Source organism: Leucopleurus acutus, assembly GCF_964270905.1.
Source record: "Leucopleurus acutus genome assembly, chromosome: 4".
Lineage (NCBI taxonomy): Eukaryota > Metazoa > Chordata > Mammalia > Artiodactyla > Delphinidae > Leucopleurus > Leucopleurus acutus.
Genome location: NC_139146.1, coordinates 130,405,298 through 130,428,943, shown reverse-complemented (window position 1 = coordinate 130,428,943; position 23,646 = coordinate 130,405,298). Strand labels below are relative to the sequence as shown.

The 23,646-nt window shown below is 42.6% G+C and overlaps 1 protein-coding gene across 4 annotated transcripts in view; it reads right to left on the bottom strand.

Annotated features, from left to right (window-relative positions):
* The window catches only part of NR3C2 (nuclear receptor subfamily 3 group C member 2), a 378,103-nt gene that overhangs the window by 25,756 nt on the left and 328,701 nt on the right, over positions 1-23,646 (bottom strand). For 3 of the 4 annotated variants that reach the window (XM_082838759.1, XM_082838760.1, XM_082838758.1), the window contains exons 7-8: positions 13,052-13,182; positions 7,056-7,213 (exon numbers count right to left, since the gene is read on the bottom strand). In XM_082838759.1, coding sequence (XP_082694885.1) covers positions 7,056-7,213; positions 13,052-13,182 — 289 coding nt within the window. Of the gene's footprint in view, positions 1-7,055; positions 7,214-12,697; positions 13,183-23,646 lie in introns of those variants that run through there. The other variant, XM_082838761.1, reaches the window with a different exon arrangement.

Here is a 23,646-nt window from a genome sequence, read left to right as displayed (position 1 = left end):
GAGTAAGATCTGCCCGGTCAATTACTCGATTAATTTGAAATCTTTACCTATGAAGATTTCTTTGCCCGGACGAGTGGGTCTTTGCCCCTCCCTCGTGCTCTGAAAGATAAGGCTTTGCTCACTTTGCTGACTCTGGCGATAAGCAAATCTGCCTTTATTTAGAATCTTTCTTAGTCATGGTCTCGTCAAAGAAGAAGGCCGTGTAATACCGCCAACAATCATATCACAGGGGCAAGGGTTTTCATTCACCAACATCCATCTTTCCTGATGGTGACCTCACAGCAATCTGCCCTTGTCTCCATCACCAAACACCTTCCATCCCATCTGTGAATCTGAAAGTGTCTCAAGCACACCCAACACGTTGTAGCAACACCAGCCTCCCCTGGTAAGTGGCAGCAGACGTAGAGCACCGGGACCGGAAGTGCCTCAGAAAGGCTTCTATACTGACCTCGGTCTATGTGATTCGCGACTAGGTGACTGCCCCACCCTGTAGAATGGCCTTTCCTGCTCATGTCCCTGCTTGATCTTGCCAACTTTACACTGTCACCCCCTTGAAGGCTCTGCCATGTGCTTGTCTGAGTGTCTCTGGGCTGAAAGTAAACTAAAACTGCCTGATATATGATGCTCTTTGGTGGTGCAGAGACAGGGTTTTGGGAAACTCAAACACAGTCTTGGAAAAGGGGAAGCGGAGGGGCGAATATTTGTTCGGTGCCTGTTACCTGTGGACTCCTCAGTACCTGTGTTACTTCATGTGCTTCTAAAAATGTCCTACAAGATGGGTAGGAAATTATTATTCTTCCCATAATAATAATAATTACTATTCTTCCCATTTTAGAGCTGAAAAAACGGAGGGCCAAAAATTTAGGCCAAGTGCCCAAGTTTACTGAGAGAAATGTTGGTGGAGCAGCAGAGGCCATGCTGTATCTGCTGTCTCCAGTGGTCACAATTCTGTGGCAGATTCCCATGTGGGCCTTGGAACTTTTCTCGAGGAGATACTGACTGTAATGACGTGAAACAGAATCAGACGTCAAAGTAGCAGACAGCCCAAAGGGTGGATCCACCCAACCTGGGGGCTGGCATGCTTCAGTGTGCGGGAGGAAATAGATCTGCATTGCTCTGAAAACCACCTCGAGCGTGGTCATGATGGAAACTGCCACTATCACTGCCGGATGCAAAAGCACCCACTCGTTAAATGAGCAATGGGGATCTCAAAATTATTCGTTAATAGATCCAGCTGCTTGCAGCGATGTCTCTTTTGTTGATGATCATGAAACTGAAACGTAATGCCCTCTCCACGGAAAGCAGGGAGTCTCCCAGTGGGCACTCAGGGAGGTACTGTATCACCAGAGGTTCTGCTCCCATCTCGTCTGCATCCCCCTTGCAGAAGGGAAGCTCGGCTCTGAGAGCCTGGCTGGAGGAGAGCCACCTGGGCTGTGCAGCCTTCCCTCTGCAACCACAGAAAGCGATCACTCAGCAACAGGACCCTCTGGTCATGCCGAGGGACTTGCCGGTACCTGCCCAGGCAATGGGTAGGTCCTTAGCCGGGTTTAACGATCATCGGCAGAGATGAAAGCCCTCCCCACCAAAGACAGCTCAGCTTATGGTGAGGCAGACCCAACATTTGGTTTTGGGAACTGCCGAACGTGCATGACATTTTAATATAACACCAGGTTCACTGCCTTCAAGATGTAACCCCATGCCTCACAAAAACAACGCATCCCAGAAGATGCCAGGGAAGAGCAAAATGAGACTGGAGAGCCGGAGAGCAGTGCAGCTATTTTCAATGTACTCATTTTCTGATCTCCAGAGATGCAGCCCAGCCTGAAACCCAGCACCTATGATCAGCCTGAAGCCGTCCTGCATCACGTGGGTGGCATAGACAGTGCCAGTCAGTTAAGAGGGTTCCAGGCTGCCACTGGCTACCTAAGGACCTTGACAAATCACTCTCTGGACCTCTGTCTCTTCTTCTACGAAAGAAAGATTCTCTGAGATGCCCCTACCCCACCACTGGAAGCCTTCCATGACCCCTGCCCAGCACAGCTGGCTCCTAGACCTTCTCGACAAGCCTTTCCAGCAACTCAGAATAAACATCAGTGAGCCCATGACTCATGGTGTGCTCATCTCTACAGAGCTCCTGGCCCGCCACCCTGTATAGTGCTGTCTGGTGGTCCTGAGCAGGCAGGAAGCCCCCCGTGGCCAGGTGTGGGTCTCTCCCACTAGTGCCCTGCCTGGTGCTTTTAGACACTAATGTATTTGTTGAATGAGATGAACCTCTTCTTCTATCAGAGCAAGTGGGATTCCTAAGGACAGGAATGGGAATAATGAGAATATTACCCAGCTTGTAGGGGGTTTTTAGAACTGCATGAAATAACACAGGTACTGAGGCATCCAAACCAATGTTCACCCCTCGGCTTCCCCTTTAGAATGGGATGAACCTCTTCCTCCATCAGGGTGAGTGGGATTCCTAAGGACGGGCATTCTGTTCCCACTTGCACCTCTGGTCCTAAAACATGGTAGGGGCTCAGTCATATGAATGGATGAACATGCGGGTGCTCTCAAAGGTCCCACTGCCCCTAGTTACCTTCTGCCTTGTATTACACTCTAGCTGTCTCTCTAGAATCTAAGCAATCTGAGGGTTGGGTTGGTGTCCCACGTTTATTTTGTATCCTCTGCAATCTCGTCGATTTTGCTAGGCATGAGGCACTCTGTAGGCTAGTATGTACGTGGACATAAAGTCAATTACAACAGTATAACCTTGAAACTAGTTAACAGAGAAAGGGCAATTTTTTTGCCTCTAAGAAACACTAATATCTTCCATTAATGTTTACCAGCTGTTCTACACACTGATAGTAACATAAATAGTCCCTGATCTCCACGAATGAGTAGAAGTTACCAACAGATTCATTAGAAACGTGCCTCTTACACTCACAGGAAATTAACTGCCATTCACAGCAATACCTAGAAAGTGACTAGTAATTCTCTGTTCTCGCTAGAGTAAGGAATCTACATGCTTTACATATAACGCCCATTTACGATGCAAAAATACACCTATCCCGAGAAGCCTGGCCACAGCTGCTTTCTTTGAATCTTTTTTGGGGGGAAGATTGATGTTTGGAGGGCTTGTGATTCATGAAAGTTGCTGACCAGTTCAAATACTTAACTGTCAACCTGTTCTTTCAGAGAATGTTCCTTCCACGCACCTCGGCACTGCTCTGCCAACCCATGTGTGCACCAAGTGGGAGAAAACCATGCATCACGAGAGCTGTGTACACGTGTCCCCAGATCTAAGGATGTGTGTCCTGTGGGCTGCGTACTATGCACGCTATTTAAGCAGAACTTTGATTTACATGCACAGGATTTGTTTGTTTGTTTGTTTTGCGGTACGCGGGCCTCTCACTGTTGTGGCCTCTCCCGTTGTGGAGCACAGGCTCTGGACGCACAGGCTCAGCGGCCATGGCTCACGGGCCCGGCTGCTCCGTGGCATGTGGGATCCTCCCAGACCGGGGCACGAACCCGTGTCCCCTCCCTCGGCAGGCAGACTCTCAACCACTGCGCCACCAGGGAAGCCCAGCACAGGGTTTTTGTTTGTGTGACCCTTAGGAACACATGCTCTCTTTCCACAAGGTGACCAGAACGAGGCTCTGAGTACAGAGCCAGTCCTTCTGTAGCTCTTTGTTCGGAAGAAAATTTTAGAAATGTTGACTCTTTTATTTACTCTAATGAAAAAGCTGTAGGCAGTCTCTAGTCTGAGTAAGCGTGAATGTTAGAAAGGTCCCTCTAGACTTACAATGCATTTTTCAATGTTCTGTCTGGGATGGGAATATAAACAGAGCATTCAAGATGCTTCTGTTAGGCTACTTCTAAGGGCAAACATTTTTGTTAAATGCTTAAAATAAAGGTTTTAGAATTAAAGTGATTCCAGTGATTCCCAAAAGAATGTTCTCCTTCTAGCCAAAGTTGAGTAAGGTGGATTGGATTTACCCTTCCACCAGAAATAACCAAAAATACTCAGAAAAAAAAATACATGAAGAAAAGGTTTTTGAGACACTACGTATCAGTCAATGAAGGACAATGATCTCTAGAAGAAAATGGAAGAGAAAAGCTTTGTGACATTGGCTTAGACAAGGATTTCTTAGCTATAGCCAAAAACATAATTCATAAAAGAAAAAAATAATCAATTGGACTTTATTAGAATTCAAAATCCCTGCTCTGCACAAGACACTGTTAAGAGAATGAAAAGATAAACCATGGCCTGGGAGAAAATACTTGCAAGTCATATATCTTATAAAGGAATTGTATCTAGAATATATAAAGGAGTCTCAAAACTCAACAATCTAATTACAAATGAACAATCCAGTTTTTAAAAATGAGCAAAAGAGGTGAACAGATACTTCAGCAAAGATGGTGAATAAGCACAAGAAAAGAGCATTAATCATGAGAGAAATGCAAACTAAAACCACAGGGAGACATCGCCACACAGCTGTTAGAATGGCTAAAACTAAAAAGACTAACGATACTGAGTGTTAGCAAGGATGTGGGACAATCTGAACTCACACACACTTCTCGAGGGAACGCACAATTGTCCAGTGACTTTGGAAGACCGTTTGGCGATCTCGTAAACAATGAAAACATACCTACCCTATGACCCAGTCTTCCGCTGCTATTGACTCAAGAAAAAGAAAGCAATGTCCACACAGAGACGTATACACGATGTTCAGTGCAACTTTATCTGTTAGTAGCGCCCAATCTGGAAACAACCCAAATGTCCATCAATAGGTGATAGGACCGCTGAACTGTGAAATATCTTTATGATGGGACGCTAGTCAGCAATAAGTAGAAATGAAGTACTGATATACGGCAACAGCATAGATGAATCCCCAAATAATTACGCCAAGTGAAGGAGGCCAGCTACCAAAGACTATCTACTGCATAATTCTGTGTATATGAGACACTAGCATATATAAACTAATCTACATTGCCGGAAAGCACCTGGGGAGTAGTAGGTAGCAGGAAAGCTTATGGATAAACAACAAGGTCCTACTGTATAGCATAGGGAACTATATTCAATATCCTGTGATAAGCCATAATGGAAAAGAATATGAAAAAGAATATATATATTTGTATAACTGAATCACTTTGCCGTACAGCAGAAATTAACACAACATTGTACATCACTTATACTTCAATTAAAAAAAGGCACAAGGAAACTTCTGGAGTGATGGACATGTTTGCTGTCTTGATTGTGATGATAGTTTCATGGGTGTAGACATGTGTCAGACTTCTCACATGGTATGCGCTAACTAGGTTTGGTTTATAATAGAAAAAATACTAAAAAGACATTGATTTGCCTTGGGGGATTTTGCAGCAAGTCATCATTTATGATTTGGCAACTGTCCACTGAGTTCCTATCTTGTGCCAAGCACTGTGCTGCACTAAAAACAAGCCAGCAGAGGACGGTTTGACACCTTGACCCCTGGTGCAGCCTCCGAGGGTTTCCACCGTCCTACTGTGCTCAAGGCACGGAGATCCCGAAAGGCTGTGGATACACAAGTTTTAACTTCTGTTGTCAGTCTCATTACATGTAAATTGCTTCAAAATGTATCATCTCTTTTCATATGCTGTGATAACACTTACACACTCATTTTGAAACTGCGCTTGTGCCTGCCCAATCATTTGCACAAATGACAGAATTCATCAAGAGAGAATCACACCTGCTGTTCCTCCGCCCCCAGCCCAGCTCCACTAAGAAGGACTTTCAAGAAAACCAACAGGAGCGAGTAACTGTGCTGCTTGTTCTCGGGGAGATGATCCTGCGCCACGGTCTAGTTTCCTTTACTTCCTCTTGTGAGGGCTGTGGATAGCATCGTTTGCTGTGTTCCCCAAAGTCCTGTAGACCATCATTTCTTATCGCTGAGATTTTCTATTAAGCCATGCTTTTAGGCCACTAATATTAGCAAAACTATCTATCGCTCTATTCACCTTGTGGAAATTTGACTCTTATTGTATGAAACGTTCAGAGAAAGCAAGGGCCAACGTGATACGCACAGGGTCTTCGGTGTAGAAACCCTGGAAAGTGACATTCTTTTGTCAACCAACCCACAAGGCCATACCATTCCACTGGCATAAACAAATCTCTAAAGGATGAACCATTATTTCAGTAGTAATACCATTATAATATTGGTCATCAAGCCTGTCAACATTGTCCTTAACAATACAGAAGTACTTGAAAAGGGGTTTCTTACCCAAATTACATGGGCTGAACTTGGGCAATAAATTTTCCAAAAGAAAGTAGGAAAACCTTCCAAATATAAAAAAGCTAAATTAGCATGACCGTGTAGAACTTTTTTTTGAGCCAGAACTAGAGAAACTGCTTGCAAAATGAAACAAGAAGCATATTTTAAGTGACATAACAAACCAAGTTATCCAAGTCAGTATTTTGTAGAAACTGCTAACCACCACTACATCTGTAATTGAATAAATTAGAAACCAGCTCAGAATTTACTTTCCACATTTACACAAGCCAAGAAAGGTGACTCCTACGAAGAATACTGAATATAAGATTCAAAATTTGGCAACAAATGAGATGATCCCAGCTGGCCCTGTACCACTAATAATGTTTTTGAAAGATTGGGTTATTAGATTAACAGTTGTAGAAGATGGACTCTATTTATGCAATGTTAAAGCAAACATTTTCATTAACCAAACAGTTCCTAAATTGCAAGCAGAAATGGGAAACTTGATCTGACACCTGTAGCAAATCCGAGGGCCCTCCCTGGCCCAGAGCTCAGGCTTTGCCACCATGGTGCACATTTCTCTCACACTCCGCTCAGGAGGGAAAAGAGCCACACTTTTTCCTTTACATGAAGTTTGTTTCAAAGGTATTCTGAAGAAACGCTTCTTTCCTCCTGAGTTTTCAACACTTGCTGCCTCCCGTGGATAACTTACCCCGATTCTTCCCAAAGCCTCGAGAACTTTCTCAGCTCTCCAGTTGCTTTGGGTCCACAGTGTGTGGCTGTGGATCCTTCATTTAACAGGCACCAAGAGGCTCTACTTACATCATGCATGGAGTCCAGAAGCTTGGTCAGTTGGTAGAACCTCTGCCAGCTCTGCCCGGAATTGTTGGGACACTTCGTTACCATCTTCCTCAGTTCTTTGATGTAATTTGTCCTCATTTCTTCAAACGCAGCCTGGCTTTTGAGGCCATCCTTTGGAACTGTGTTGAAGGAATACCGACATGTAAGTTCCCAAGTTGGAAAACAGCTTTAAGCGTCCTCATAGTCAAACGGCTTAGACTAGTTTGAGGTCATGAGGCTCACACTTTGAGATTGATATTGAACCTCGATGATTACATTTATGAATAAACATGGCAGCTATATGATGGTTAACCTTTGTACACACACATATACAAAAGAATAATAACTGGTTTATTGGGTGTATGTTATAATGCACTTTGTTTATATTAGCTTGCTTAATCTTGACATCAGTCTTACGACATAATCATTATGTTATTCTCATTTTACAGATGTGGAAACTGAAGACTGGAGGTTTAATCACTTGCACAAGGACACAATAAATACATGGTAGAGGAAGGGTATAAGCCTAAGTCTGTCTGTTTCCAAAGCCTGTCTCTTAACCACAGTGCTATACTGTCTTGTGGTCTGTCATCAAAGTTTTTATGAATCCCAACTTGCCAATACCTCAGACATAGGAAAATATACTTTGATTTTCCAGGACAACTGGAAGAGCCACAGACAATCTAAGCTGGGGCTGGAATTAGAAAGCAACATCTTCATATTCCAGTTCCAATGTCAAAGACGCTCGGGGAAACCTGACATCTACCAGGGGCAAGACAGTGTGTGGCAAAGAAGCACTTCCCATCCTCTTTGTTGCAAGAGCACATGACCACCGAGGCACTGTCATATGACTGCCCAGACCTGCTGGCAGGTCTGTGCACTGGCCTGTGTGTGTGACGGGTAACAAAACAGTGCTCTGCATACAAGGCAAGATCAAAAACTTTCGAAGAGAAGAAACCACATTCATCATTATCTTCGATAAGACAGAAAATTAAGGGTTCTGTTTTCTTCTTTCTTTGTATGGAGTGGCTGGGTTTCCTAATGAAACAAAAAACATCTCACTAAAAATAATACTTTGAAATGCAGCACCTGGAAGGATACGAGTGTTTCTGTGACCTGAAAGGAGATGCTCTTTCCCAGGACACATGTGAACACACTTTATGGAGAAGGGGGTGCACCAGGGGTCTGTGTTCTGTGAGGAGATGTAGGGCAGAGTGTAAGCTACAGGTGTCCCCTTTGAAAATCTACTTACATGTTTGCTTTTGTTCACTACAGCCAATATGTACTTATGCTTATGCTTTATCTCTGAAAAATCAAATCACTTAGAACTTTCCTTTTTGGATGATGAAGATAATAAAAACTCAACTTGTGATAATAGAGTCTGAAATTGCTCTTACTCTCACTTCTTAAGTGCACATCCTATTTGCTAATTTACAATAACTGGTATAAATAATAACTTACTTGGGCCATCAGCTCTTTAGAATGGCTGAATATGTTTTTGAGTGTTACATGTAACCCTGGGAGCAGGAATACCACTGTTTCCAAATAAACCCTGTTGTCCTGTATAAAGATACAGATTATCTTGCAAATTAACTTCCCATATGATGTTAATAATCTTCTCCTTGAGTTTAATTGTTGAGGCTTTTGATTTGTCGTTTATCTAAGTCTATTTTTTGTGGGGAAAAAATAAATCCCTAATGGCCACTGCACAAATTCCTGAGGCTGCCACAATATTAGTTGTGGTTTAAAATATTTGACATTCACGTTCAGAATGAAATATCATCCATTATGGGACAGTTTATTTTTCTTTGCAATTAAACCCTTGTTGTAAAAGTATAAAAATCGTAAAGCAGGATGGTAATAACCAGGACGTTAATAGTGAAACTACGGATCCACTTTCTACCAAAACTTTAATGTTAACCCAAAACGTTCCAAAAGAAACTGAAAGTTTGCAAGTAAGTGCCTACACTGCCCACCCACAGATAAACATTTATTTTTTACATTTATTTTTTTAAGTTTCAAAATGTTATGGAGTAAACCTTTAGTTTTTCAGTATAGATACTCATGGATGTCATACCTTAAAAAATTATCTAAAATTAGAATGGAGTGAATACATTTCACAACTGTATTTCAATGCTATTTGGTATAGCTACTAAGATTAACCAAAAGCCTTCATATTTCTGATACCTGTGTTATCAAAATTCTCAAGATTATGAACAACTTGTATCAAATATTACTTGTATTTTACTGCTGTGACTGAAATATATTGTACCAGTTTCCCGGCCAGATATTTTAGAAGTTGAAACAAACCCACAAAAAAAGAGAACTTAGGCAAAACCTCAAATTTTGGAGGTCTGCCCGGATTTTCTGAATTTACTTATTAAATGCAGCAGGGCTCCTGGAAATCATCCAAAATCTATGGGCTGGAGAAGAGCAAAGAGGCAACTGGGTGGGAAGATGGTCTGCTTTCCTCTGTGAGCAAAGAGAACATGATCTTCTCTTGATGTCATTGCTTAGAAACTTTCCTGATACACCGGACATCAGGTGTGTCATTTAAGCTTCTAAATAAGAAGAAAATTTTTCATACGTTGTATCACAGGTTAGCAAAATAGGCTTGCAGTAAAATAAGCTGCAGTTTAAGCTGCAGTAAAATTCTTTACTTCTGTTCTACTTTTTGATTTTGCTTTTTCTGCGTCTACAAAAATCAGCCTTGAATGTACTGAGCTACTTGGAAGCTAATAAATTAATTCAGGGAGCTTCAAAGTGATATCAGAATTGATTATAGGTTGACTGATTAAATGGATGTAAAAGGATAAGACACCAATTACAAGGAGTGGTCAAAGTTTACAAAGGATTAGTATCACACGCATTTTAGAAAAAAATTAAATTATATCACCCATCTGATATATATATATATATATATTTTTTTTACATTTTTCTAAGAGTAATGATTAGTGACATAGCTTGGAAAGGGGAATAAAATCACTGTCTCTGAATTTCAAGAGTACATTTCCAGGGAATTCCCTGGCAGTCCAGTGGTTAGGACTCCGTACTTGCATTGCTAAGGGCGTGGGTTCAATCCCTGGTTGGGGAACTAAGAGTACATTTCCAAGGTTACATTCCAGAAAGAATAAACTGGGAACCTCAGAAACCTTGAGGAACACTGGAGCAGGGAGCTAAGCCTGGTTCCACTGACCCTGCGGATGAGGGGCTGCAAACACAAGCTCCTGGCTGTGGGCTGAGTGTACAGGGAGGAATGGAGGGACCGGTGGGGCCCGCGGTAAACTGGGGACAGCATGGGCTGCCCTGCACAACTGGTCAGTGAAAATCAAACCAGACAAAAGGCCAAAAGCAACCTGAAAAGCCTTGCCGGCCAAGTGAAACACAGCTGGGAAGTGCTGACCCCACCTCCCTCCCACAGTCTGCTCTCCCTCCAGTCTCCCTGCTGCCCTCACCTGTCACGGCCTGCTTTCCACTTCCTGCTTGGGGCAGAGCGGGAATCGCTGCGAATGAAGGCCAAGGCCCTGGGTTTGAGTCCTAACTCCCCAAGGAGGCTGCACAAGTCACACCTGCATGCCTCCATCCTGTCCACTTTAGAACGGAGGGCTACCCATCTTGCAGCATTAAATCAGATCACAGATAAAAACTCTGGAACCTGAGAGGTGTTAACCGGAGGTGGAGCAGGTACGGATCCGCATCTGCCACTGCCTCCCTGCTCCCTGTTCTACCCGTCTCAGGCTCCAGTCTTCCCCAGACCCAATCCTCCCTGTTGGAAACAGCACCTCTTCTTATCCATTCCATCCTCAGTGCTTGGCATCTGCCACTGCCTCCCTGCTCCCTGTTCTACCCGTCTCAGGCTCCAGTCTTCCCCAGACCCAATCCTCCCTTGCTGGAAACAGCACCTCTTCTTATCCATTCCATCCTCAGTGCTTGGCTGCTGATGCCACTTCCTTGCACGTGACTACTGAAAACCGCCCCTTCTCCCAAGCTGCCGATTCCCGGACCAAGGGGAGGGCTGGCGGCATCCTGGATGCTCTTTTCAGCTTCCAGGTGGTCGCTCAACAAACTCTCCTCCTCTGAAGTCCTCGCCACTCACCCCGGCGTCCTCGGCATTCAGGACATTTCTCCGTTTTCTCAGTGGCCCACAGCGCTTGGCTCTGGAATTTCCTCTCCATCCTGTCTCTTGCCGTCATTCCCGGTCTCACCCTCATCTGATGGGAGCTTCCTCAAATTCCTTCCCCTCTGTTTGAAAAGGCCTGTGCCCTTGTCTGGGGAAGAAGCGCTCAGCATCCTTGCCAAGGCTAATCCTGCCCTCCCTCGTCTCTTCTGGCACCGTCTGCCATCGACTTCTCTCCTCTCATGCTTGGTTCCGGGCGCCTAAAAAGGCTTCCCATCCATCTGCAAGTCCCTGGCTGTCTGGCACCTGCCTGATGCCCAATGGTCAACCCCACTAGGCTTCTGTCAGCCTTCTCAGCTTTCCCTGGAAGTGATGCCATTAGTCATGCCGCTTGGGAAACCTTGAACTCTTGGCACCTTCCCAGTTCCCCGACCTCCCTGACAGTTCTGTCCCTGTCCCTCAGCCGCTGCAATCCTCCTTTCCAGTAGCTCAACGGCTCTTTCCTCTTCTTTCTGTGTCTCAGCACCCCACTCGCCATTGGACTTTCATTTTCTACAGGGATAATTATATATCCCTGTAGTTTATATCTTGATACCCAAACCTGTCTTCTGAGCTCCAGTCCCCCAGTTTCCCCCTCTTTCAGCCTCTCTATGAGAGGCTACCTCTGACAATTAGCCCATCCCAAAGAGAAGTCATTTTACGCTCCACAAAATCTGCTCCAAGTCCTGACGTGAACGCATTTCTCTTCATGGTATCACTGCCATCTGAGTCACTTCGCTGCACTCAAAACCTAGGTCACTTCCGACCCAGACTATTTTTATTTCCCCTTCTTGTCAGTTGCCAAGGTCAACTCTGCAGTGTGTCCTGAACGCGTTTGGTGCTGTCATCATAGCATCCACCATTATTTTCCAGGCTGTTATTTCAACAGCCTCACAGCAGGTCTCTAGGCTTCTAGTCTGGCTCAATTCTCTGTCTGGCTTGGCCTCTCTCCCTCCCTGTCCCATCCCCTCTCATCCAGTTTACTGTCAGATACATGTTCATAAAGCCATGAAGGATCCCTTTGGTCATGTCACCCTACTGCTCAGAGCCTTTGGTACCACACTCCCCTGCTCGCCTAATAGACACCAGTTGTCTTCAACAGGTGGGAATCTTCCGGCCCAATCTGCATCCCAACCTAATTCCCCACTTCTCCCCAATCCAATACCACCTGACGTGCCTTGAAAAATTTAGTGGATACAGAAATGAGATAAAAAATTTAAAACATTAACAGGCAAAACAATTCCCGAGAACTAAGTGCTATTGCATGGGTCTGCTTCCCACCCTGCCACGCTCGCTCGTGCTGTGTTCCCCAGCAGGAAGGCCAGCTCCTGCCTCAGATTCAACCCCTCATCCTGGCAAAGCTCTCTGAGTTGCAGCTTCACCACGAATCCCTCCCTGATACCCAGAACTGAGCATGCGCTTCTCTTCTCTGAGCCCCCAGAGAAGAGCCCCCTCTTTATCTCTATCACGGTAGATAATCCCTTTCCACAATGTATTAAAACTACCTTGGAATTTATCTTACGGTAAAACTCCCTGAGGGTGGAGACTGTGCCTCAGTCATCCCAGTCGTTCCTGAATTGCCCAGTCCCACCATACACATAACAGACACTTAACAAATCAGATGGATGAAGGAATCAAGGCAGATGCTCTACCCGAAGCTTCATACTCTGCAAGTAACTTAGTTCATCTGACACCAAAGCCCTCCGCCCACCTCCTCCTATTTTTTTTGCATATTGACTCCCTGACCCTATAAATAGGCAACTCTCCTAAAGGGGAGATGATGTGACAATGTAGGAGAAGGGCCAGGTGGGTGTCAGTTTACTTGTGCTCAGCAGCAGCAACACTTTCATGACGGTGTATTCCTCAAAGGTGAGCTGCAGCCGGACAAACTGAAGGCTGATCTGGTGCATCCCCTGGCAAAGCTCGTACATGGCAGACTGGTGCATCTTCTCTCTGCAAAGGCAAAGCAAAGATGTCTGAGAAGGCAGTGTCCACGATCAGACCCAGATTGGCGGCCCAAGACAGCCTGATGAGAGATCTGGGTCAGATCTCTCATTTGCTTTTGGCTTCAACATGGAGCAGAGGTGTACTTGCAAGGCAAGTCAGCTGCCTTGCACGGTGACTGGTAAATGGCTTACAGACCAACCCTGTCAGGCTGTTGACTCGTCCATTGGGAGAATGTGTCAGAAGCACCGAAACCAACCTTTCTCAAAGCGCGCCGTGATTTCATTTTACGTCAAGAGTGACAACAAGTGATGGTGGCGTGTGTGATCGTGAGATTGTCCACCAAGCAGAGAAGCTGCTGTGATGTGGGGGGAAGCCTGGAGATGCCTGTTCCTCTTTGGCCAGTGATCCCAAGCACTTACTATTTGGAAGGGCTGTGTTAGATGCTGTGGATGCAGGACAGTGATGAACAGTCTTATTTCTACACGGACCCCTTTACAGAGGTCGTGAAACGTGTCCGTTAACTCTTTGCAGCAGCACATTTCAAAAGGGAAATCAGACAACATTTTAAAAGATTCCTCAAATGGAATCTCTCCAGTACGGGAAGAAAGTGATATGGGAGTTTGTGTGATACATACACGTGTCCATTTAAACAGCCAACCAAGCTACTTTCTCCGCCAAATCCAAGTGTTTCCATAAAAATCCTCATGCTTTTTACGACAGAACTCATTATTTTCTCTTTCCGTGAGAAGGAAGTAAGGCATCATTTAGTTGTTCAGATGTTTCTCCTCAAAGTAATAATTCTTTTGGGAGGCCCTGGATAAGTACTCTGTTATGATGACCAGAATGAAATTAGTAAAAAAGAGTTTACTAGTGAGAAATGGGAAAGGACTTGACAAAGGCTATTATAGACACAGAAAAGGAGGTCACGATGGCTGATCTATTTCTATGAGTGACCGAACCAGGTGGGTGTCTGTAGCAAAGCAACCCTGCGATACCTCTTCCGGATGCACTCTTGGGTTCAAATGGCAAAAATCTCTTTTATCCCAAGTCTGAAAGACATTTGTAAAAAACCCATAATGGAACACATAGCATTTTGCTTGGTATTATTGCTATATGTCTCTCCCTTCCCACAACAGGCTAAGAGATATTGTTATCATTTTTTAAATTTATTTTTTTATTGAAGTAGAGTTGATTTACAATGTTGTTAATTTCTGATGTACAGCAAAGTGATTCAGTTATACATATAAATTCTTTTTTATATTCTTTTCCATTATGGTTTATCACAGGATATTGAATATAGTTCCCTGTGCTATACAGTAGGACCTTGTTGTTTATCCATCCTATATATAATAGTTTGCATCTACTAACCCCAAACTCCCAGTCTATCCATCTCCACCCCTCTCCCGCTTGGCAACCACAAGTCTGTTCTCTACGTCTGTGAGTCTGTTTCTGTTTTGTAGATATGTTCATTTGTGTTGTATTTTAGATTCCACATATAAGTGATATCACACGGTATGTGTCTTTCCGGGAGCTATGTTTAATTAAGGAAATATTTTTAAAACACACACACATACACACACAAACACACACACACAGAAAAATAGCAGGAGCCTATGGACCTACCATGCAGAATTAAGAATAAATGCTAATATTTTTGCCATATTAGCTTTAGATCTTTATAAAATAAACACGGCCGGGTTGAGGCCCGCTCTGTCTCCCTCCCTGTCCCCATTCATCTTCCTCATTGAAGAAGTGAACCACTCACTTTGGGAGATTATTATTTCCTCTCAGATGTGTATACTTTACACACACGTATGTATTCATAAAAACAGCACACAGTACTGCTTGGTTTTATGTAAATTTGAAAATAGACATGCATATCCTTCTGCAACTTATTTTTATTCAACGTTGTGATTCTACGACGTATCCATTTTCATACAGGTAACTCTAAGCAAGGACATTTTCCCTGCTGTGAGTTTCATCGGTTTGAATACATCACAGTTTACTAATCCATTCCACTCCGGACGGACACTTGGGTTTGTTTCCACTTTACGAGTATTACAGATGATGCCCAAGGGACATCCTTGGGCACTGCTCTAAAATACAGGACGAAAATAGAACTGCTGAGTCATAGATGTGTGCACATCTGCTGCTTTCATTCCAACCAGTAAGAGACGATACGTCCTTTTATTCCACATGCCATGAATACTTGTCATTAACCGATTTGAATTTTTTTTTTCCCCCCGCCATCTGATGGGGGTTGAAAGGGTTATCCCACTGTTGCTTTTATTTACATTGCCATTATCACCAGCAGGCTGAAACATTTCTTCAAATGTTTTCTGACCATTTGGGTTTCTTCTTTGATGATTTGTCTCTTCATATCTTTATCCATTTTATTTAAAGCTTTTTTGCCCTCCTATCACTAATACCATCTTTATTCACAATATTTTTTTGCCTTAAAAATTTTGTCTGATGACCTTTCCTTAGTCCCTCCCTCCCTCCCTCCCTCCCTCCCTTTCTTCCTTCTTGTCTCCTTCTTTTGCTGTCTCTTTAGAATTTGCCGGAATGCCCTTTTAAAAAATCCCTTGTTTACAAAGTTCCCACATAATTATATATCACACATGTATCTTTTAAACAGCAAAAAGCTGGATTAAAAGAATCTGAGAGTCTTTGTGTTATACTAGCTCAGTTTAATCTGTTTTCATTTATCATGATTACTAATACTTGGATATTTTTTCCACCATTCTAACTTTCTCCCCTCCTTTCGTTCTACTTTCCTTCCTTTTATTACATGGATCCAGCTTACAAAATTAAAAAAAAAACCTCTTTGCTCATCTATTGGGATTTAGAAGATACACATTCTATTTTTACTCTTAAGATAATTATCAATGGGCTTCCCTGGTGGCGCAGTGGTTGAGAGTCCGCCTGCCGATGCAGGGGACACAGGTTCGTGCCCTGGTCCGGGAAGATCCCACATGCCGCGGAGCGGCTGGGCCCGTGAGCCATGGCCGCTGAGCCTGCGCGTCTGTAGCCTGTGCTCCGCAACGGGAGAGGCCACAACGGTGAGAGGCCCGCGTACCGCAAAAAAAAAAAAAAAAAAAAAAAAAAAAAAAAATGCTTTTCCATGAGAAACTGAAAAAATGTCGAGTACTTTATCTTTGGTCCACTGCTTCCCATCCTGCATCTTATTCCTCTTTAGTATTTAAATTTCAACTTGTTTTCAGATCACCCTTGAAATCAGTCTGTCTCTCTCTCACATCCACACCCCATGTCTGTTTAGAGTTACAAACATATTTCTCTCATCACCATTGCTTTTTGCACTCCACTCCGTACTACTGGGTTCAACTGGGTTCTTGGTTTGTTTTAGCCCAAATGATCATCGGTCTCCAAGAAGCATTTTATTCTCCCCATGATACCAGCAACAACAACAAAAGCTAACATTTGTACAGTGCTTTACAATTTAAGAACTTCCATAGAGCTGGTCCCTACATCTCTGCAAAGTAGGAATTTGTGTTAATTCCCAGTTTTACATACGAGAAGCCTGGATTTAAGCTATCGGGGTACACACTCATATATATATTTGTAATTCTTTCAGCAGCGGTCAGTTGCTGAATGTTCAAATCTTTCAGTCTTGATATGTTTGAAAATGTCTTTATTTCACCTTTATTCTTGAATGATAGTTTTAACACGTTATAGATTTCTAGTGTGACAGGTAATTTCCCTCAGTACTTTGAAGATAATATTCCATTACACCTGGTCCTTCACTACTGCTTTTGGAAAATTTCTTGTTAGTCTAATTGTCATTCTTTTACAGGTAGGGAATTTGCATCTTCTATTTGGTAGCTTAAAAAATTTTTCCTCTGTTTATATTTTTAAATTTTTAAAATTAATTAATTAATTTATTTTTGGCAGTATGCAGGCCTCTCACTGTTGTGGCCTCTCCCGTTGTGGAGCACAGGCTCCAGACACGCAGGCTCATCGGCCGTGGCTCATGGGCCCAGCCGCTCTGCGGCATGTAGGATCTTCCCAGACCAGGGCACGAACCCGTGTCCCCTGCATCGGCAGGCGGACTCTCAACCACTGCACCACCAGGGAAGCCCCTCTGTTTATTTTTGATGTCTGCAGTTTCAATATGAAGGACGGAGGTGCAGACTGATTTTTATTTCTCTTGCTCAGGACTCAATGTCCTTATCTGACTTGAAGATGCAGGTATTTCTTAAGTTCTGAAATGGTCTTAGATATTGTTTCTTCAAACATCATCCCCACCCCATTCCTGCTATTTTTCCTTTTTGAACACCTGTTAGCAGTGTGTTGGACCATCTCACTGTCTTCCACATTTACCTCCCTTTTATATTTTCTTTTTAGCTGTCTGTACTGCATTCTAGAGAGTTTTCTCAGATCTATTTTCTAATCATTTTTTTCCCTTTTCTGTGGGCTAATCTGTTTAATGCCTCCAGTGTTTTCATTTGGATGTTTTTAGTGCCTGGGTGCCTAGAAATGCTCTATTTGGTTCTTTCTAAAACACTTCTGTTATTTTCCATGACAGACTTCTTACTTTATGGTTACTACATCCCCTTCCTCTAAATTATACCTTACCTATTCTATCTCTAAATACTTTTAACATGTTTATTTTATAGTTTCTTTCAAATGTTTTAAATTCGTTTCTTGGGGGGATGCTCATATGCCTATCTAACATGCATTATTTTGGTATATATTGTTTTCTAGGTGAATCCCAGGGGCGCTGTCTTGTGGAAGGGACTCTACAGGAAGTTTCAGCACTTATAACTATCAGGGTACAAGCATTTCACTGGATCTGCCAGTTTTGATGCTAATTTCTCAGCTTAAATGCTTTTTGCGAGACTGCGTTGTTTAAATTTTAGACTCCACACTTGATGTGGTGCAGGCTTGTATTTCTTATTTCTTTCAGCTTCCTTGCTATGTCCCTGGGCTGGCTGGCTTGCTGGGTTTTACTGTCCTTGTTAGTAGACAGTGAAATCTTTGCAGAGCCTGGCTTTTGGCAGGGGGCTCCGTTTCATGCCCTGGTCTTGCTGGAGTCTACATTCTTGCGTCCTGTTCCTGTCTGTGCTCTAATGCACGTCCCTAAGGCATCTTTCTACAGCCAATAGTCTGTGGGCCACGTGTAGCTTTAACTCCAAGTTAAACCACTCTAGCTGTGAATTTCCTGTTCTTAGACCTGTTTTTTTTCCTTTTCTTTTGAACTTGGTTATATAATTAAGATTTTTTTTAATGCAAAATTTCTATGTGTTCAGAGGGGGAAAAAGGCTCAGTTCACTACCACCATTCTGATTGCCAACTATAAGCATCTTAAAGGCAGGATCCACGTCTGACTGACCTCTGTGAACGTCAAATAGAGTCTGATAGGCAAGTGCCATGTGTCAATATTTGCTCAAAAGTGTTTCATGAACGAATGAGAGAGAAGGAAAGCCTAAAGGAAAGAGGACAAGTGAAAACAACAAAATGAACTGCAGACACACAGATGTGCAACTGAGGATGATGATTAGAGAAAGGGAATACTGAAAACTTACAGAAAGTAAGATCAAATGGCTAATGAAATAGATACGGTATTTGTGAAGTTCTCAAGAAGCTTCTCATACTACCAAATGTAAAACCAATAGCTAGTGGGAAGCAGCCGCATAGCACAGGGAGATCGGCTCAGTGCTTTGTGACCACCTAGAGGGGTGGGATAGGGAGGGTGGGAGGGAGGGAGACGCAAGAGGGAAGAGATATGGGGAGGTATGTATATGTATAGCTGATTCACTTTGTTATAAAGCAGAAACTAACACACCATTGTAAAGCAATCGTACTCCAATAAAGATGTTAAAAAATTTTTTTAAAATAAAAAAACAAGGGAGAGATTTAGATTGTAAAATTGGTGAAGTGGCTTGCAAATCTGGACCCCCGTGGAATATAACACAACACGCATTTGAAGCTGTGCGGTTTAGGAAGTGCGCTCCTAAGCATTTGACCCCTTCCTCTCCCTTGTGCTGGAGGCAGAACAGGCATCCTTGGCTTTGCCACAGCAGGGCGTAGAGATGCACGGCCCACTGGCCCCTCAGCGTGCTGGCTTTGGGAGCCTGGCATCGTGTCACTTCTGAGATCCAGGCTTATCATGTGTGAAGCGGGGAATTAACACGAATTCCTACTTTGCAGAGATGTAGGGACCAGCTGTATGGAAGTTCTCAAATTATAAAGCATGGTACAAATGTTAGCATTTGTTGTTGTTGCTGATATCATGGGGAGAATAAAATGCTTCTTGGAGACCAATGATCATTTTGGTTAAAACAAACCAAGAAATAATCAAATTCTTCTTTTTGTTTGTTTTTTAAATAATTTCTTAGAACCTACTCATGATTGTGGGTAGTTTTTTTTTTTTTCTTGCGGTACGCGGGCCTCTCACTGTTGTGGCCTCTCCCGTTGCGGAGCAACAGGCTCCGGACGCACAGGCTCAGCGGCCATGGCTCACGGGCCCAGCCGCTCCGCGGCATGTGGGATCTTCCCGGACCGGGACACGAACCCGCGCCATCGGCAGGCGGACTCTCAACCACCGCGCCACCAGGGAAGCCCGATTGTGTCTTAATAAATTGCTGTCAGGCACACTGAAACCTTTGGAGGAAAGGCAGTGCATTTTAATTAATTAATTAATTAGCAGCGATGGGTCTTCACTGCTGAGCACTGGCTTTCTCTAGTTGCGGTGAGCAGGGGCTACTCTTAGTTGCAGTGCCCGAGCTTCTCATTGTGGTGGCTTCTGTTTGTTGAGGAGCACTGGCTCTAGGCACACGGGCTTCAGTAGTTGTGGCACACGGACTCAGTAGTTGTGGCTCGTGGGCTCTAGAGCGCAGGCTCAGTAGTTTTGGCACATGAGCTTAGCCGCTCCGCAGCGTGTGGGATCTTCCCGGACCAGGGATCAAACCAGTGTCCCCTGTGTTGGCAGGCGGATTCTTAACCACTGCGCCACCAGGGAAGTCCCTAATCAAATTCTTAAAATGACTTTTCAGGAAAATAAGACTGTGTTCTTGCTGTTATTTCTATATGCAGGATGGTAAATAAATCAGGAGAGAAACTGGACAGGACTCAGATTTTCAGGAAGGCAGGCTTGACTTGCCCAGAGTAGAACATGAGAATGAAATGCCTCTGTGTCAAAGTGTTTCTGTTATCAGATGTGTTAGCAAAACATCCACACACAGATGAAAGGTTACTAAAGAGAGACCTCAGGTTCCACTTGAAAACAGATTATAAGGTTAATGTGTAACAACACACCTAAAAATAAAAAGCACGTTTTTTTCACTTCAGTAGGAACAGCATCTCTTTAACTCTTTCTTGAGAACCTCTATGGTTTTCAGAGCTATTACTTACGGAGTGCCTACCATGCCCAAATTTACATTTCCTCTTGCTAGTTCTCATAATGCCTTGTGCAGAATCATTCTCATGTTCATGACAAGAAAATAATTTAGGTATATGATGTAGCCATGGATCTAAACCCAGGTTTTTTACTTCAAAACTCATGCCTTTTCCTCTCTCCATGCTGCGGGCTCAATCATTTATAGCTCTTTCCTCCAGAGTATCTCTTTACAGCTATAAAGAGATATTTGGAACCTCAGATGTTTTGCTATTACATTCACTCATTTGTTTATTTTTTGCTCACCATTATGCAGTAAGATGTTGTGGTTTTCAAATTCCATTGCTGCTTCGACTGCATGAAATTGAGTTCTCTAAATGAAGAGTACTGTGTCCTCAATATAGCTTAAAATTTCAAGAAAATAGGCCATCTTAGAAACACATTTTACTTCACATCATTTTTTGCACAATTAGACTAAATGCACAGGAATGCACATCCAAAGAAGCTGAAATAAGGACAATCTTTTTGGCATGATACTGGGATTAATTCTGCAACATTACTTCACAGAAATACTCTTCTTCGCGACATGCTTTTATTCATTTAATAATCTTACTTCATTTTGAGTAAAAAAAAATGTAAAAATACCTTGGTATTCCCAAGATTACCTTGGGAAAGAGATGAAATTTGTATAATGTTTCTAGAAAGTAAAAGTAAACGCAAAATTCACTCTTAACAGTGGGCTAATATAAAGGCAGTAGGATTTTTTTTTTTTTTTTTGCGGTACGTGGGCCTCTCACTGTTGTGGCCTCTCCTGTTGCAGAGCACAGGCTCCGGACACGCAGGCTCAGTGGCCATGGCTCACGGGCCCAGCCACTCCGCGGCATGTGGGATCTTCCCGGACCAGGGCATGAACCTGTGTCCCCTGCATCGGCAGGCGGACTCTCAACCACTGCGCCACCAGGGAAGCCCTAGTAGATTTTTGAGATAGGAAATATCCCTGTATTAAAGCAAACATCAGACCTGAAAAACTGACAGTCATCAGTCTCTACTTCTGTGCACATGTCATCGATTTATAAATATCATCTCATTTGCAGGGACAGCATAAACTCCACTTTTAAATAAATAAACACAACAACCAAAATGGTCATAGAGATCCAGTTCCAATTCCAAAGACCTTGGGTTAAAATCCATGAAAACGACAGTTCTAAAATATTTTCAAAGACACTCTTCAAAAAAGAAGAAAGAATGAAAGAAACATTTCAATAGTTTTGTCATTTTCTTAAGCTAGCAAACCAATTTTATTCACAGCTACAACTTCAGCTGGTCCTCTCTTAGGACGTGTTACACTAAACTGCAATCATATGATCATTTGGAAATAGTTTTAAAATATTAAATTAAAAGAATCTAATGTCTCTAAACCTGATTCACCTGGAATAAAGGTGAATAATCAAAGAATTAGAAAATACTTTTTTTCCTGGTTTTTGAGAGAATTCAGGGTTGGAATTTATTCTCATAATAAGAGTGAGAATTAGAAAAAGGCTCATTACAATCAGAGTGGGAAGGGCATTCACAATTTAAATGATTTGTATGCTAGTTGCCTGCTTTTGACTTAGTAGCTAAACGATCTGAACAACTTGTGTATCTACAGGACCCATGCACTCTTGCCATTATTATATGTTAACAGTGTTGCCCTACTTCACATTATGAGAATAGTCCACTGAACCTATTGGCCAATGGCTGTCAGAAGGAACACTCCTGTTTCAGTTTTCAAGTACTGGCTTACCAAAACACTACTAAAAATGTATTTGAAAGTCTTAGCTGTTCAGTTTTCTCTAGGTCCATATTGGAGGTAGCTGATTTAGGAAATTATTGCCCCAAACTAAATACATTCCTGGAATCATATTCATGTTCTACTCTGATAGAAATAGACATTTGATAAGCCCAAACCACAACACATTCCAGGTTATGGGTACCATAGGACTCAGGAGCTCTAAGCATTAGCCTGAACACCTACAGGGACACCTCATGCTGTGGCCGTCTACAAGGAGAATGCAAGCTAACTTCAACTTAAAGAATCTCTGCAAGAACTGAAAGCAGGCTCTTGAAGAGATATTTATACACTCATGTTCATCACAGCACTATTAAAAATATCCAGAAGGTGGAAGCAATCCAATGTTCACTGATAGATGAATGATAAAGTGTGGCATATACATACAATGGAATATTATTTAGCCTTAAAAAGGAAGGATATTCTAACATATGCTACAACCTGGATGAACCTTGATGACGTTATGCAAAGTGAAATAAGGCAGTCACAGAAAGACAAATACTGTATGAGTCCATTTATCTGAGATACCTAGAGTCGTCAAATTCATAAAGACAGGAAGTAGAATGGTTGTTACCAGGGGTTGGGAGTAGGAGGGAATGGGCACTTATTTACATAACAATGTGCATGTATTTAACATTATTGAACTATACAGTTAAAAATGGTTAAGATGATAAATTGTATGCTATAAGTATTTTATTGCAATTAAAAATTTTAAAATCAAAAAACAAAAAATATTTCCAAATTATATGACAAATAAAGGGTTAATGTCCAAAATATATAAACAGCTCATATAACTCAATATCAAAAAACCAAACAACCCAATTAAAAAATGGGCAGAAGACCTGAATAGACATTTTTCCAAAGGAGGCCATCAGGCCATCATGGCTATAAGGTACATGAAAAGATGCTCAATGTTGTTAATCATCAGAGAAATGCAAATTAAAACCACAATGAGCTATCACCTCACAGCTGTCAGAATGGCTATCATCAAAAAGACCACAAATAACAAATGTTGGAGAGGATGTGGAGAAATGGGAACCCTGGTACACTGTTGGTGGTAATGTAAATTGGTGCAACCACTGTGGAAAAAAGTATGGAGGTTTCTCAAAAAAACTAAAACTAGAACTACCATATGACCTGGCAATTCCACTTCAGGGTATATATCTGAAGAAAATTAAAACACTAATTTGAAAAGATACATGAACCCCAATGCTCACAGAAGCACTATTTACAACAGTCAAGATATGGAAGCAACCTAAGTGTTCATCAACAGATGAATGGATAA